Source organism: Tyto alba, unplaced genomic scaffold (genome assembly GCF_018691265.1).
Source record: "Tyto alba isolate M040663 unplaced genomic scaffold, T.alba_DEE_v4.0 Super-Scaffold_28, whole genome shotgun sequence".
In the NCBI taxonomy this organism is placed as follows: domain Eukaryota; kingdom Metazoa; phylum Chordata; class Aves; order Strigiformes; family Tytonidae; genus Tyto; species Tyto alba.
Genome location: NW_024881302.1, coordinates 9664189 through 9681995, shown reverse-complemented (window position 1 = coordinate 9681995; position 17807 = coordinate 9664189). Strand labels below are relative to the sequence as shown.

At 38.1% G+C, this 17807-nt stretch overlaps 1 protein-coding gene across 5 annotated transcripts in view; it reads left to right on the top strand.

Annotated features, from left to right (window-relative positions):
• VPS35L (VPS35 endosomal protein sorting factor like) overlaps positions 1 to 16801 on the top strand; it is a 57287-nt gene extending 40486 nt beyond the window's left edge. For all 5 annotated transcript variants that reach the window (XM_032983709.2, XM_032983710.2, XM_042798829.1 and 2 more), the window contains 5 exons: positions 4354 to 4493; positions 6402 to 6567; positions 8318 to 8436; positions 15414 to 15560; positions 16036 to 16801. In XM_032983709.2, the coding sequence (XP_032839600.2) occupies positions 4354 to 4493; positions 6402 to 6567; positions 8318 to 8436; positions 15414 to 15560; positions 16036 to 16134 (671 nt within the window). In that variant the 3' untranslated portion in view covers positions 16135 to 16801. The remainder of the gene's footprint in view (positions 1 to 4353; positions 4494 to 6401; positions 6568 to 8317; positions 8437 to 15413; positions 15561 to 16035) is intronic.
• The last annotated feature ends 1006 nt before the right edge of the window (positions 16802 to 17807 follow it).

Below are 17807 nucleotides of genomic sequence, written 5' to 3'. Positions count from 1 at the left end.
GCTCCCTTTAAAGACTGCTGATGATACTCTACCTCACAATCTTTAGGGATTACATGGAATTTAGAGAGCAGGCTGAAATTTGTGGTGGTTGTTTTGTTGATTTTTTTTTTTTTTTTGGGGGGGGGTGGGGGGTGGGGAGGTGCGGTTTTGGGATGTGTTACATTTACTAATTAAAGCTTAAGAATAAAATATCTTGTATCCAGTGTTCTTGCTCATACTGTGTGATCTCCCTGTATGAATCTTCCCTTCCACTTACGCCTCTATATGCCTTTTGAACTACTAAGGCCTTGCTAACAATCTATAATCAAGCTGTTCCTAAAACTAGCACTAGCAAGCTTCATCCACATAATTACCTTCTTTATCTGCAGTTAATTCATAGTATGAAGTAGTGTGAATTAACATAGTACATTCCAGTTCACCAAGCAGCAGCACATTAATTTTCTTGTTTCATCTTTGTTACTTCAAATAATTCTTTGTAGTTTCTGAAGTGATGTGCAGAGGATTTTAAGACAGAGACTTCAATAGCTCAAGGGAAAATCACATTTCAGCAATGTGGCAAAATTCTCACAGTGACCTCACCAATGTGAGAAGAAGGAGTTCCAAGTGTTTGCAGTGCTTGGTCATCAAAACAGTAATGCATTAATTTATTTAACAGAAAAAAAAAATACAACAAAAAATTCCATGCTTGCTTCCCATTAATTTTTTGCACTGGACTACAGGGCTTCATTAAATTTTCAACATCTGTCAGATACTGAAGCAAAATCTTCAGAGTATTAAAATGTTTGACAGTATTGTAGACATGAATGTGGTGTGGAATGAAGAAGACTGTGTACGGTCCCTGGTTTTATTCTTTGGGTGGACTTAACCTTGTGTAATTGTATCTGTGACTAAAAATAGTTCATGTAGGTATGTCAAACTCACTCTCTTTTGCTCTTTGAAGGTGGATTTAAGGAGCTTAATTGTTTTCCTATCTCTAATGGCTTTGTTCCTCCTTGCTTTTTTGCCTGCCTGAAATCTTAAATTAGTACAATTTAATTGACTATCATAGCTGCAGCAAATACAACGTAAGCTAAACTTTTATCTGTAGAGAGATTGATATATAGCAATATATGGAGTTGCATATATTTATGTGCTGTATAATTAAGTGTGTGTGTACGTGCCATCATGAATATTGACAACAACAAAATATTCAACACCAATTTCACTTGCTTTTTCTGTAGGAGAGTTTTATTGGAAGTGCTGACTTGGAAATCCAAGACGGTTAGTTTTTGTAGCCTGAAGGTCAGCATGTATGCTCAGGGGAAAGATTTATGGGATTATGGTCAACCAAAATGAAGGAGCTGCTGTGAAAGGATAAATTTAGTGAAGCATGAAGTATGTCATGTTCAGAGCACTGCACAAGATATTAACAGCAGTCTAGGAAGACTTTATCATGATGATTTGTTGTAACGTACAGGCTGCTTTCCCCTTATCCAACCTAACAGTGGCTCACTTTAGAAGCATTATCATACTTTAGGCAGATAACAAAACAGCATCCTTCACCAGAAAAGCAGTTTTAATCGTTATTTATTTATTAATCAAAACCATAACATCGCTGTGGTTTTCATTGCTTTTTTAAGTGGTTCTTTTTTACCTTTGGAAGCCGGGAAAAGTGGGTGTATGGTTTTCTCTTGAAGCATCTCTACAGTAATAGCTTTATAAATTGACTTTTAAAAGATGTAGAGAAAGTGCTATTGCATAACCTCATAATTAGTGTAATTCAGAATTAAATACCTATGCTCATTTCATACTTATTAAGAAAATAGCATGTCTGTCACAACCTATTTAGTGAACTTTTCCTCCAAACTCGGAGCATGTGATTCATACTCTGACACCTCTCTCTACAAGTGAATAGGGTGGTAGTGTTTGGAGGACAGTTATTTTCTGCAAAGTCTCTAGTAAAACCTTTGCACTTTTCTTTGCTTCTTATGAAGCACGTATACCATGGGTTAATGTGCTTTCAGTGTTCTAGCGTAAGAACCATTTTGTGATTAGCCCAAATTGGCTGAGCTTGTAGCAAAATTAACATATTCTCCTTTGCTAGTACTTCTGGGTGTACAAAAGTAAAATATTCATCTCTTTAATAGAAAATGCAACTAACTGCTTTTATGCTCTATTGGGTTTTTGGTTTTTTTTTTTTTTTTGTTTGGTTGGTTGTTTGGTTGGGTTTTTTTTGGCCTGCCTTGCTGCGTTGTGTGGGACAGGGGGAACGAGGCAAGGAAGAAGAATTAAAAGTGGGGGGCAAGAGCAGCAGCCTTGTGGAGACAGCAGGGAGGCAGTGGCTGTGTGACTGCTGTGGTTAGGGAAGAAAAAGATGGAAGCACGGAGGAGTTTGTTTGCAGCAAGGGCAGGGCCTGGTGAGCAGCCCGTGGTGTGGAGGTGTCTCTCCTTATTCCCAGCAGCAAGCACCTGCGGAGGAGCTGGGCGTGCTGCTCGGGTCTCACCAAGGAGCTCCTGTCTCTGAAGGTGCTCAACCAGGTGAGAACACAGGTCTCATTCGCAGCAACGGCAGGAGGTCAAGAAGAGTAAATTGAATCAAACTGCAGTTGTTCATAGTGAAGATAAGAGGTTTTGGTTTTGTGCTGTGGCAAAAGTTTAGAGGCGAATGTCTAGGACTGTGATTGCTGGGAGAGCAGGCAGTAAATTAAGGTGAGGTACTTTGCAGCTCTTCTCTTTCATTGTGGAGACTGATGGCTGCACAGATCATTCCTGTCCTGTTATGAAATAACTTCAGAAGGCAGGAGTATTCTCTGCACAGACATGGGTACTTTGGTATGCAGACTATTTTCTGAGACACATTTTTTTCATCTGTCTGGTCATATGTTTTTATTATATGGTGATGTGGGGCATGCACTTTTTTATTTCTGCTGAGACAACTGTGGAAGTGACAGTAATTCATTTACTTGCACTAGAATGAACATCTGCTGCTGCTTTCCTTTCTCTGATAAAGCTCAGAGAAAGATTACTTACCTTCCTTTGGGCTGGCTGTGTAAACCTATGTCTTGTTTGAAATAAATAAAAAACATACTTTCACCTTAAAATAAATGGTCATAATAAAAAGAAGTATAATGTTTGACTGAAGGGTCTGTATTGTAAGCACTGAAAAGTTCAGAAGGGCTTGAGTACTTGTGTGCTGAAAAGAAGTAAGAGTCAGAAGAATTACAGTTTTCCCAAAGTACATGTTTCCCTGTTATTCCTCATAAGCTTAAATTAGATATCAGTTGGTACTATATTTAGCAAATTTACTTGGAGTCTCATGTGCTCAAATGAATTTTTCCAGAGCAAGCTGCACTCCGGGAAATGCCCATGCATACCTGTCAGTGGTATCTCCATCCCAGCCATGTAATAGCTCTTGGCTTTCACCAAGAATTCTCTTTTTCTCTTCGCTAAAATGTGATTTCATGGCCTCAGTCTCTGTTCCTGTAAAATAAAGATACAGTATTAATTCTGAAGGATGCTTTGAAGTATGTGGCTAAAAAACTTGAGTGGGGTTTGGATACTTGGGTATTTGAAATATAGATGACAGTGCAAAAGAATGTTGCTGTCAGAAATTTTTTTGTGAACTCTTAGCATATATAGGAGGCCTTCTAGGTTAAGAGGGAAAATGTTGTAGTTTTAAATTTGTGAATATTAACTACTTAAACTGAGGAACAGATGTTCTAGTGTTTTGTGTTTTTTGTTGGATTAGAGACATAATAAAGAATTATGAAAAACCTCTTAATAACTATTTTGCCAAGGACATAATGGTGGATGGTTTTTGTAATTACTGTATTGTGATTCTTGGAAAGAATCATTTTATCTAGGTAACTAGTAATACGTCAGGTTTTGGTATTATATTAGTAATTTAATGACTGTAAATACTTCGAGAAATTAAGTTGGCCATACTTCCTTATAACTTTAACAGCCCTTTGTGAATGAATGAATGAATGAACAAGATAGCATGATCTTTTTTCCTCCTTTGGGTTCCCCATTCTCCTGGCATAAGCATTTATTTAGATAAGTTTGAATTGTGCGCTAATTTTTTTTTGTTATTATTATATATGCAATATATTTGAAACAATTGTGTCCTCTTGTTAAGCAAATGAGAAGAATTATAATTTCAGAAGTCTTGAGTGATGTGGGAGCCTCTTTTGAAAAAACAGCATCACTTGAGTTACCACAGATTTTGACTGCTGAGTCTTGAGTTTTCTTTGCAATTAACCATACGTTCATTTTCTGTAGTCTGTTTGAAACAAACTTGAAGCAATTATTGGATCACAGGCATGACTGCCATCACAGTTGGAGTGATAATACAACTATCCTTTTATTTTGTAGCTGATGCTTTTTTCAAAGCTGCAGTGAGCCTTGTTCCTGAAGTGCCAAAAATGATCAGTGTAGATGGAAAGATGCGACCTTCTGATGCCTTCCTCCTGGAATTCCTTTGTAATTTTTTTTCCACATTATTAGTTGTTCCGGTAAGTTGTGTGTGTATGAATAGCATATAGGCTATTGACTTTCCCGTTTAAAAATTTAGAGTAGACTGGGCTTTCGGTAGTGGGAGATGCAGTGGTTAGTTTTCCACAAGCAAGCTGAACTGATTTGCTCATTGGCTGCAAAATCACTCACCCCAATGCAAAATGGGGAGGCCAAACAATTGTTTGGAGGTAGACGTACAGCACTGCCTATCTCAGTCACACCTTGCACTTAACTGGATTTGGGCTAGAGTGAAGTCTTGCCATCATTTAATTGTGTAAACATCATTCACTGTTCTAATAGATCATTGCAGAAGAGTGGTATTTTAGCTAATACATGAGGAGGGGAAAAATATAGACCTCTAGTTTCTATTAGTTTCAGTTACTTTGTTACAGGTTGCCTAATCTTTTGAGTGAAAACAATAATTAGAAGATGTGTTTTGGCATAACTGTCCTTTTCTGATGAATATTTCACAAAATTCTGCCATTCTACACTCTTCCAGTTTTTAAACAAATGTCAAGTTTAGCAGTATATATGTAATTTTCCTTCCTAGATTTTCAGCTATAGCTAAAAGATGAAGAAAAACTGTAAATTAATCTGGAAGACCTGAGATAAAACTTACATAGCCAAGGTATTTTGTTGACCTTAGAGAAGACAGGCCTCTGACTCTCAAGATTTCACTGCAGTGTAAACCTAATGCTTGAAGATTTTTACCTCCCTCTGTTAACAGCTCTGAGAAGATTCTTCTTTCCCAGCAAGGGTTGGCTTAGTATCATGGCATGTTTTTTTAAAAAAAAATGTTTCAGGTTTATTCATTTGTTCTTGGAGAGAGTAGGTTGTTCGGTTGTTCCTCCTCACTGAAACACTCCTTACAATTTCCTCCTTCCCTTTTTCTTTGACTACATGTTTGATAAAGCAGCACACAGCATAGTGCTGTCCAAATCCTCATAATCAGAGCAGTGGATTTTCCTTTTTCCAATGGAAGGGCTCTCCCAAGCCATGCATGGTCAGCATCGTGGAGGTGCTGTGTTGTTAGAAGCGAAAGGCCGGTTGCCACTGTGATGTGTCACTGCTGTCCCCCGACTGCAGAAGCGAGCCTTTGAAGGAAGGCCATGTCAGAACTGCATACTGCTCAGGGAAATTACTCATATCATTAACATATGATGGAAGGAGGGATATCCAACCTCTCAGATTCAGTAATGAAGAACAACTTTCAGTGAGATACCAGGATTCAGAAATTAGCTTCCATAATTTTTTCTTCTATTTACTTTACAGGATAAATGATCAGGAGGAAATGTCCCCAGTGGTCTGTGATTTGTCCTACGTATTTTGGTATCATTTCACCAACTGCCAGCTTGAAATAAGCTGGATGCAGCATTAAAACTGCTTGCAAAAACTCATAGCTTATGTAAAGCAGATGCCTTTATATTCCTTTCATATTAAAAGATTGTTGATTATCTGTAACTTTGACTTCCTAGTGTAGGTGTTCTTCTGAAGCTCATAATTATATGAGTAATATACTTGTTTCTATAGCATACAGACATTAATTTAATACAAAAATGTACCCAGTGTGTTTAATTTTAGAGGCTTAGCTGTTAAGAAGCTGACAATTAATTTTGTACTATTCCCCCTGTGACTAGAAAACAAAGCATTTCAAAATTTGTCTGCAGAGGCTGCCTCGATCAAGTTTATGATTATTGGTCAAGTGGGCGTTTTAGAAGGAAACTGGAACACATTTCTGAAAGGATTTTACAGGAAGTAAATTTAAGAAAAGTAGTTGTCAGCTTTAATTATATTGTACTTTTTGCTAATATTGTGACTTTAAACCCCTGAATGACTGCAAATAATCCCATTTTTATTTTGAGGTGGTTGTGGTTTTGGTTTTGACTTACCTTTTATCTTTTCTGTAGGACCATCCAGAACAAGGAGTGTTGTTTCTTGTGCGAGGATTACTAAATGTGATCCAGGATTATACTTGGGAGGATAACAGTGATGACAAAATCAGGATTTATAGTAATGTTCTGCATCTGCTGTCTGCAATGACTCAAGAAGCATATATCTACCATCTAGATAAAGGTAATATGTAAGGGTGGCTCTGGATCCTTCCATTCCACCACACAATTTGTAGTATTGTGTTATCACTGTATCTAGTTAATGAAGATCAGTGGTAGTCAATCTTACAGAGTGGATTATTTTCCTGTGCAGGTCCAGGTATTGTAACTTAAAGTAATCACAGAAGGTGGCTCCCAAACATATACAGTGAATCTGTGCAGAGTCGTTTACTTTGTTCCTGGTGGTGTTGGTGTAACCACTTAGAACTGTGAACTTTTCAAGTGAATATTAGAACTTTATGTGTATGGAGAGTTTTCTTTTAGTCTAATGTGTCAGCTTGATTTATACTTACCGTTGGTGTTTCATTCATATTTATGAACAACTCCAATTTTCAGAATGTAATGCCTAGTCTTCATTATTTAGATGATGTATTTGCTGCTTTGAAGGCAGGCTTTCAGTTTTAGAAATCGTAGTGGTAACTTACAAAAATCTTCAGAATAGCTAGAAAAAAAAATCTTAAGATTTTGCAATTTATAAAATGGCTGTAGTGTTTTTGTAATAATATTTTGATACGCTCTAAAATTTGAGTGTTTGCCTACTGATCATAAAGAGGTTACTAAATTAAGGTAGAGTATTAATCAAATATTTTTAAAAATACTGGCAAGATTAGTTAGTCTGAGAAGCCAAGCTAGTTTTTTTTTTCTTTGGATAGGGCTTTCACAAAGAGGTAGGCTGGAATATATTCTGCAGTTCTTCTGGTGAACAGTCTGTCAGCTACCAACCATAACAAAATATCACTTGCAGTTAGCAGCACAGAAAACCATTGTCAATTGAACAACTACTCTATAGTAAATTTGCTGTTCAAAATCTGTAAGGAATCGTGGTTTAGCTGATTTTTCCTTTCACTCTTTTTTTTTTTTTTTTTAAAAATGACCAAAGTAGCTGCATAATCCCAAAGTGAGATATTTAAATGAATTCATTTAAATGGAGAGAAGCATAGAAATATAAATTAATAATTTTTCCTCTCTAGTTAGATGATGGGTTTTTTCCTAGGTGGACCATGTACTTCAGGTTCTTAAAATTAAGTTTACTTGGAAACAGGGGATCATCTTTTATCTTATGTGTCCTCTGATTTACCCAGAATACACTTAAACTTACAAATTTCTTGTAACTTCTTAGTAAAACATGATAAATGAGGCTAAAACACATGTTTAAAATCACGATTATGTAAGCTCTAAAACATTCAAAAACTCCCTGCCTCCAAAACTGAAAATACACTTTCTGAATTTCTCTCCATGACTTTGAGGTAATCAAGGTTTTATTTTAGGAAAAAAAAAAAATACATAAAATGCAGTTTCCTTGGAAAATCTTGTTGTTTTCACTAAGTAAAACATAAACTGTTTGGCCCAGTCTTGCTGCCTTTGAAGATGATGGCCATACTCTTCTAAACTGATGGGAGCAGGGAGTCTGTCTGTGGAAAAAGAGAAAATTGACACTATGTGTTGCTTTGCATTTGAGTCTAGCAGATACTTTTGAACCTGGTTGCATCCAGGAATACAGGACTGGCTTTAAGCTAGAAGGATCTTTTCAGTGTTTTGTCCCTAAAACCAAGAGTACATGGTAGGCACTTAAACAAGATTGTTCTGTTTGTGTTTCATGGAGGAGGGTCATTTTATAACTTTCAAATCTGGTGGTCTATAAATAGCTGGTGTTTTCAATAGCAAACAAATGCATAGCTCTTTAGCCAGACCTGAGCTTGAATTCATCTCTGCAGTTGATTCCAATGATACCCTATATGGTGGAGACTCCAAGTTCCTGGCTGAAATTAATAAACTGTGTGAAACAGTGATAGCACAGATCCTGGATCATCTGAAAACCCTGGGAAAAGAAGAGGTATGTTCTTACTCAGTTTGATTCAATACAAAACCAAAATTATTTTGGAGTTGAATAAATGGACCACCTTCTTGACCAGGCATCGGTCTCTTAGAAAGCTCTAGGAGCCTTACAACAAGAGGAAATTAGGTAATTTTGCTTGTTTAAAAAGTGAGTCAGTCACATAGGCAGGCTTGTGGTGGAGAGACCTAATGATGTGAAAGAGATCATGTGGCAATTATAATAGGTTTTTGAGATGCAGGGTAAAGTTACCTGCTTAGCTGTATGCCATATGTGGATAGTCTGATAGAACTGACAAGCAGTAGAGGCTACTCTGTACTCTGTGGTATCGATTGTGGCAGTGCACCAAAGGATATGATTTTGCTGCAGTACAGAAGAATGATTGCAGAGCAGCACAGTGAGGTTAGAGTTAGCTTTAAATGAACTGGCTTGAGTCCTGGTGTAGTCTGGTTGTGGAAATATGGTGCTCGGTGTGGGATAACTTTTTTTTTTTTCTGAGAGTCTTTCTGACTATAATGAGCTCTGCGATGCTGGTATTGCAATTATTGGCCTAAGAGAATTGGAGACAGTACCACAGTCACTCTGATTGCAGTACAGTTAGGCCTAAAATCTGCTCCGTGTCCAGCCTTCCTCTTGCTTCTTCCTGGCTGTCAACTTTCTCTCTATGTAAATAAACCATTACTTTCTTGCCAGCTAAGTTTACAGTAGCCTGAAATATCCAATTCTGTAATGGGCAAAGTGAGAATTCACAGTTACTCTGTTACTGGGTAAAATACAATGGAAACCACCTGTAATTGGTAAAAGTTTTGGATCCCAGACAATAGGATGAAGTCAGGAGAGAGGTGAAGAGGGAGGGAAAAGGTTTTTTGGCTTTACCCTGGTTTTAGTACAGGGTTATATTTATTCAATGTAAAATTAAGAAAACTCTAGGCAGCTTATTGGATTTCTTGATTGGAGTTCAGAGGCTCTGAGGAATCAAATATAGTTTCATGAATTGTATGTAAAAGGCAGATGACTAATGTTTTCAGTATTACTGAAATAGGGAGAACTTACTGTTCTCACTAATGTACCGGTTTCTGAGATTGAACCCCTCCACAACTTCCTGATCACCCCTCACTAAACTGCTGTATACTGTTAGAAATCTTGTGGCTTGTAGACTGAACAGGGAGGGCAGGGGATGAGTAATTTGACAGAATTTGTTAGATAGCCTGCTCGCACAGCAGCCTGTAGTGTTTGCCGATACAGAATGTGTTAAGTGCTACGTAGTTGGAGGACACTGTGCTAAGTTTAGCCTTTTATCGGCTTTTGCTATTCTGTTTATCCTTCCTTGAGCAATTGTAGAGATGCAAGATGAATAAATCCTTTGCTCAAATGCCTCTACATCATTGTACACATCACTACAGTGAACAGCAGTTCTTTTTCAGAACAGTAACAGCAGAAAACAACCATTCTTGCACAGCTAAGAATGTCCAGGTGTGTACTGGAAGGGGATTTTTAACGGTTTTTCAGACTGTGGGTTGAATATTAAGGATTTGTTGCATCTGATTCCTGTAGGGAGTGTGTGAGTGGGAATGTTTGTAGGGCTTGAAATCTGTTTGAAAGGCGTGGTTTGGGTTTTTTTTTTTGTTTGTTTTGTTTTGTTTTTTCCTTGCTTTCAAGCTTAATACTTCGAGTAATGAGATCCTGCATTATTTCACGGAAGCAGTTGTTGCATAGCAAACTGGATTTACAGCTAAGCAGTGTGGATATAGGTCCTTGCCCTGCCTTTGCCTCTGCAGCCTTGAATTTACTCCTATGCTCATCCTTATTTACAAAGAGGGAGCATTTATTTTTTGTTGAGTAAAAGTTCTTGAGAAATTTAGATAAAAATTGTTTTGTAAGAATGAATAGTTTTTTGAGGAAGCTATTGTTGCTGAGGAAATAGAGACAATGAGAATATCGTCAGAGACCGCCATTTGTGCTAAAGTAGAACTGATCATAAAATCACTGTGGTATTTGGATTGCTTCAGCGTTGGTGACCTTATATTCTTCTTCTTCTTGGCTTCTCATTTAAATGAACAAGCCTGTGATCATTCTGCGTTTTTATTGGTTCATTTCCATTAAAAGCTATAAAGGAAAACAATTTTTTCTTACAATGAATTGCTTTCACCAAAATGGCAATTTGGAAGAGAACAATACATCTTACGTTGACACAGCATGGTCTTTTTGCAATATTAGAGAATGCTTCATTTATATGACAATGTTGGAATGGAAATTTTCAGTTCTGGACAGTTCTGTAAAGTTCAAGCTGTTTCTGGTCATGAGAGCGTATATCAGTGAATCCTCTCTGCCTTTGTGTGGGTGGAAGACTAATCTTATGCTCCAGGTTTCTTAGAAATGTAAATGCCTTGCCTCTTGCTACTCAGTGATAAATGTCCAGATGAAGTATGTTTTATTCAAACACAACTTTTGATCCAAAACATTAGGAGCATGTTGTTGTGTCCCTGGCAGTGCCATGTTAGGATGGTAGTCTTCCCATGTACCATATGATAGATACTGGACTTTTAATAATAAGTATCAAAAATGGAGCAGTAGAAAGCAATTCCTGGGTACGCTTTTGAAGCTTCTTTCAACACATCTAATTTTTAAATCTATATAAACTTATAAAAATTTAAGTTGATCTCACATGTGTTTGAATACTGAACTAGAAGCAGAGTTTGACATAGTTCTCTGTGCGTGGGTATGTTTTAAATTGAGAAGAGGTAATTCATCTTGAAGAATTTTGTGTCCTTGGCCAAGATTTTCTGAAGGTGGTTAAACATTATGTTCCTCTTTGGGAGGAAAGCAAGAGAATTTACCTGCTGCAGTTTTCAGAAGACACTGCAGGTGGTGGAGGTGCCTGTTTTGGCACACTTGCAGCTTGCCTGCTGATGGCTCAGCAAGAGGATGGGCGCACTGCAATAAGGAACTGTGGCTGGTGAGTGCATATCAACTCCACTGCTTTGTCTCAGAGTTGGAGAGTCCTAACTCCCAGATTAATCCTTTTATTACACCATTGTCTCTGGCATGCTGGTGGAGTTTAAAGACTAGAAATATTTTAATTGGGAACATTGTTTCTGCATGTTTGTAAAATACTTGGTAAATGATGGAAACCAAAATAAATAAATTGGGATTCTGCTAGTGGTCTACAGCAGGATTACTGAGTATGGCTTTGGAAAGTATGGTCTGGTCCTCCATGAACCACAAGTTCCACATGGAGTACATCTTTGTTGTCTTAATTTTAGAGGGAAATCAAACTTACGTAAGCAGCACTATGAGTATTGAAAACTTTAAAAATACATTATGGACTTTGAAATAGAGATGAACCTAACATGATGCCACTATCGAGTCAGGAGTGAAATGTTTCAGCCTGTCTTAACTAGAGGTGTGTTACTGCACCCTGAGCCAGCAGAAGCTATCACTGAGACTCTGAGTGCTTTAGAGGGAGTTTCTGGACTGCTCTTTCAAGGATTGTATCCAAAAGAAAGCACTTTCTCTTCTGACTATCTCAGTGTTCTAAAGGCGTAATGAAATGAGAGATACTTGTCATCTTGGGTGGTATATGAGCTCTCAGCTGCAGCTTGGTTCTTGGTGTTTTCTATTCTCAAATCATTATTTCCTTTTATTATAAATGAATGTGTATCAGCTGCAGTTGATGCTAGGTGCTTCATTTATCCCATGTTAGGACAGTTGTGTAATGAGAGATTTGAGCACTTGGTCTGCCCCATGCAGCTTGTGATCTTTCCCAGTGCATTAACAGATGTTAAAAGGTTCCCAAAGGGCTTCACATGAAGGCTTGTAAGGAAAGACAAGGCTGCCTGTCATGGCTTTCTTTAGGAATATCTAGATTTGGATCACAAGGATTTAGCCACCAGCATCACAGTAATGCTGGAATTAATTTCAGGCTAGGTAGTTCAGGTAATACTAGCAAACAGATGCTATATCAGCATGGAGACTCAGCCTAGACTGATATATTTAGTACCTTGGAGGATCCTTACAGGCCATGCTGAGCTCTGTGCTGCCACAGATGAACTGTTAAGAAGTATCAGAGCCAGTTATTTTAAAGCTGTACATGGGAGCAGCAGCAGGCTAGACCCGCTTTCAGAGGAGCAACATATTAAATGCACAGATGCTTTTCTAACAGAAGGCTCAAGGTACCCTTATAACATAGATGCCTGGAAAAAGTCACTGAAAACCAGGAATGAATATTTGAAATGCTAGCCAGAATTTTGCAAAATACAATGTTACATGATCCCTTGTATGAAAGATCCTATTTTTTCTGTTAAACTGTACGAAATTTGGACATTGCTCTGCACTTTGGTGGAGGGGCTAGGACACAAGGGGGTCACATTCTGGGATGATGTAGTTCTTTCTTTCATTGTCATCAGCATTATTCCAAAGATGATGGAAAACGCGCTGCCTAGAAGGCTGGCAATTCTTTTTGGTGTGGGAATTGCTAGTCCCATGATGTGTGTTGTTGCCAAATAGCTGAGCTGCTGCTTTCTCCTTGCTGCCTGCAAATGCATCCCATGAGTTGGAGAGCCACCCACAATTCAATCTCAGTTATGTCAGCAGGCTTGGCAGCACGCTGGCATCGGTAGCTCCCTTGGGTTGGAGGTCAATGCCATGTTACACAAACATTCTTCCTGTTCTTCATCATGTGAAGCTGTGTCTGCCTTTTCTTGTTCGTTTTCAGACGTGGTGGAATTTACTGCATACCTGAGCCTGCCTCTCTTTTCATTTTGCATTGTGTAACTGATGACTAGGTGCCAAAATCCTGTCTGCTGTACTTACCCCAATACAATGAGAGTTAGTGGGCATCTCATTCTTCTGGCTTTTTAATGTGTTTCCAGATCCTTTTTGAAGTACATATGTTTCAAACTAGTCAAAATGTCATCCTTATTTTAAAGAATGGATTTTGCATTTGCATTGATACTCCCTGGAAAACCTTGCTAGTTGATATTCAGACTGGCATACTGCTGCTTTTGCATTCTACCCAATAACTGTCCCACTTCTGGTGAGGAAACCTCCAAGCAATTCCCAGGAACCTCTTCGAAGTTTGTGTTCAGCAGTTGCACAGGCATTAGATGGTCAATGGAAAAAAAATGTCTAGGTAATACAGTTTACTTTGCTAATCCAGGATATATGGTGATATGGCAGGATGCCTTGTGAATAATGTGGCAAAACATTGACTAGGTGGCTGTGCTCTGTGTCTGTTTTCCCCTGAAGGATGTTAGTTCTACAGGAGAAATACTACAGTAATATTTAAGCATAACTACTTCCCTTTTTACTGTCTTTTTGAGTGGTGCTTCTGCTTTTTGTGTTACTGCTACTGGACTAGACTGATCAATTGTATTTCTCTATCTGGTAGGGAGTACAGTTCAGTGCTCCCAAATGGTGGTTGTAGTTTTAGCCTATAAACAGGTTTTGGAGCTATTGGGATGGAAATTGCTAATGTAGGTAACTGTTACAAGAAAAGCTGCCTTCTTGGTAGTTTCATGTAATTAATTTAGTGCTTAGGGAACTTCTCCTGGGGCCTTGAGCAGCTCTGGACATTGCATATGTATGCATGTCTGTGTGTGGGTGCATGGTTTCTGATGAGTCAGATTTTTTCTGTATGTACAAATCTACAGAGTATTTCACAGTAGCAGTCTGATGCTTCCAGTTTGGGGCATGCTGTGTCCTCTTCTCTAGATAGCCAGTTCTTTAAGGGCATGGTTTTCCCTTTTCCATTTTTATCTGGAGGACTGATAGCTCACTGTGTGCCATTTCTTTGATTAATAACGTCTGATTTATCTTCGGCTGGCAGTGAGAATGGAAATTAATTTACTGTTGGTGCCTTAGAGAAAGGGCAGAGGCTGCATGGCTGCATTGGTATCATGTCAGGAGCGCACAAGTCAGAGACTGCACTCCTCTTACCCCAATCTCTGCCTCATTCTTCCTGTAACTTCATATCTGAACGCTGTATGTTAGCTACCCTAGCACATATTGAACTGAGAGGGCTGAAGTAAAGTATTAATTTAATTAATCAAGGCGCTGAGCTGACAGTTTTAACTACTACTCTGCTGCTGTGGTTTCTGTGGAAGATGGCGCTATGCTTTTATCAGTGGTCTTTCTTGAGAAAAAAACAAGGACAGCTGCAGCAAAGGAGTATCAACAAATACTACATCTTGGACGTGTCCAGTAATTCATCCTTTTAGCCTTTTAAAACTTACTCTGTAGAAATAGGAAGAATCTGCAACAGCATTCTAATTACTCCTGTTTTCCACTCACCCCAAATCAGGGTGGTAGCACTCTGCAAACTCAGGGCAGACTTGTCTGTGCCCCAGAACTCCTCCACAGAGACTAAAGGGCATGGTGCTTTTCCATGGTAGATCACCATGAAGCAGGGGTCCACCCTAAAGTCCCTCCTCAGCAATTTTAGGGAAAGTAACTGCAAATATGGTGCAAATATGTTACTATCACCAAAGTTTCAGTGAAAGAATAGAAGGGGAAAAAACATCTTTGGTTAAATAAAAGTAGATTAGATTGCTCAAAAAAGCCTGAAGTTGCATTTATCTACATTGATGATAGTGATCTCTAAAAAAATACATCGCTATGGTGATGTAAGTGCAAGGTTGATTGGTGAGAGGGTGATTTCTATGCAACTGTAGGGAGCCTTGAGTTAAAAATGTGTCAGAGCTACATACTCTGCTGTGCCATAGTGGTATCAGATGTAGAAGTCATGTCATTATTTTATCTACAACAACTTGGGTTGATTCATGTCTATCACCAGTTGTTGGATTTTTAATGGAACGTGAAAACTATGCCCATATTCTTGTGTCTGTAATTATCACTGTGTATTGTGAAATTATTACCTTCCTCTTGTACTTCTGAGAGTTCAGAGAACCCAGCGAGGTTATGCTGGCTATTTTGGGATGACTATATGATAAATGTAGGATTTTTTTTTTCCATTATAGACCCTAAAGCGACAGAGCCAGTTGGCACTCTATTTCTTTAACACTATTCTAGCTCATGGGGATCTACGAAACAACAAACTAAACCAGCTTTCAGTCAATCTCTGGAATCTTGCTCAGAAACATGGCTTTGCCGACACCAAGACTATGGTAAGGAAAACAGATAATGCAGAGAAATTTTAGTTCTTAACATCTTTTTCAGCTCCTCATTTGGGAAAAAGTAACGTTTTCTTGATCTGAATAAACCTAATCTCTTTAGAAGAAGAATCTCTTAAAAAAAACAAAAACAAAAACCAAAGCAACCTAAAAAAATTAAATGAGCTTAAAAACCCCCACCTTATTTTGCGAATGTTGGGTGCTATAACTTTTCTTTGAATACAGCATTTTTATTTAGTGGAAGAACTGTATGGTGTAAATTTGGAAAGTGGGCATTCTAAAGCCTTTAAGACAGATATACATGATAACGAGCTCTGGAGTAAGAAATGCAAGTGCTCATGTAGCCAGTGAAATTTAGGGAAAATCATGACTGTCTATTAAAACACCTTCACATAGATTAAATGACGATCTATGAAATGAAAAAAGGCAGAGACACTAAAAATCTCAGTGTCTTTCTTTTCATACCCAGGTGAAAACGCTAGAATATATCAAGAGGCAAAGCAGCCAACCTGAAATGAGTCACTTCACAGACTTGGCCCTTCGGCTTCCTCTGCAGTCCAGGACCTGATGAATGCCTCTCTTCCGTGGAGTCATCTGTACAAGACAGCATGTAGCCAAGGCCAAAACGCACTGATCTAGATCTTGACTGGAGGAGTTCCGTATATTTTTGTTTCACGTAGTGTGACAGATTTACTTGGTCAGGTAAAGGTAAAACTGTTGAGTGCAGTAATTTTACCTGAATTTCTGTCTCCAGTTTTACCACTATGTTCTTACTTTAAATGCCAATTTAAATTCAGTAAAGGGTATTTTGAACCTCTGTGGTTGCAAAACCCTTTTAAAATCTAATCTGTTGTCATTTTAGCAACAAAGGAAGAAGATAATCTGCACGGATCAATTCACAGCCTCCAAACTTCATCCCACTTGCAGAATAGTCTTTCTCCTGTGTAGAAAGCTGCATTTCAATATAATAATCCTACTAAGTCATCTTTCTGCTTTGGGATGCTGCCAACATTTGTTTGGTCAGTTCAGTAAAAGAGAAAAATGGCTGAGGTGTTACTATTGTAATTTCTACAGTACATTTTCACAGACATGTCTATCGTTTCATTTTAATTCAGTGGTGGTTTGTAAAATGGAAGGGATCTTTAAGTGCTGTCTGCAAAGGAAAATGGAAATGTATGCAAAGTACTCTATATTCACACAGTACACTATCACTGAATAAAACAATTTTCAGTTCATCTGTTTGTTCTGGGGGAGTTTCTTTGTGTATACAAATTTATCACCTTACCCTTGTGCAATTTAATTACATGTACTGCTATTACACCTAATAAAGTTTCACTCTCACCACTCCTGTCTCACGGTATGGAACCATGTTGAGACCTCGCATTTATTGCTGCTTTTGCTTATTGGTAAGTATTTTAATGAGCTAAATACTTACATGGATATTAGATATATTTTTGCACAAAAATATTTTATTTTGTTAAGGCTAAACAAGTCATCAGTTTTGATAGAACCATATATTTAAGGAGTTAGCAAGCTGGTAATAAACACTACCCAAATTATTAAACCATACTTGTTGCATGTTTTTCATCATTTACATCTAAAATACATATTTTGTTAGGGGTGTAAAGAACTGAACTAGGACCCTTTGGTCCTGGTACAGACTGTATCTGTAAGCTGAGTAAAACTGCAGTACAAGAGAATTACGAAGTGGAATTGATACAGAACTTTTCCAACCTTTAGTACGTAACTGTTTTGATTATACTGACCTTCCTTAAATAATTCTGTATAAAGCAAACATAGATAAGAAATTACAGTACTGTGTATGTTATCATGTCCCACTTTAATGTAGCTTTCATTCTTGCTGCAGCTGCACAAAACGGCTCTCTACGGTACGTAGATGATTCTTCCTGTTGGGCCTGGAAACATAAACCATGAACTGGGTAAGTGGGATTAAACTCAGAGCTCTCTAAATTGCCAAGTGGGTCATGCTAAGCAGCTGTGGTATGGCAGAAATTGCCCTCTGGGGGCAAACGTACTGCTCTAAACCCACTGTGGAATTGTTCCAGATTCTGTAAAATGGAAACTCTTACAGCAGGCTTCCAAATGTTCCAACTGTTCCTCTTCCCCACACAGGCACCAATTTTTGCCTGTTGTCTTCTGAGCACAGTAAAACTTTGATTTCTTTATTGATTCAAGACCGCCATGAGAAATGTTTTACTACTGTGAGTTATTTTTGCACTA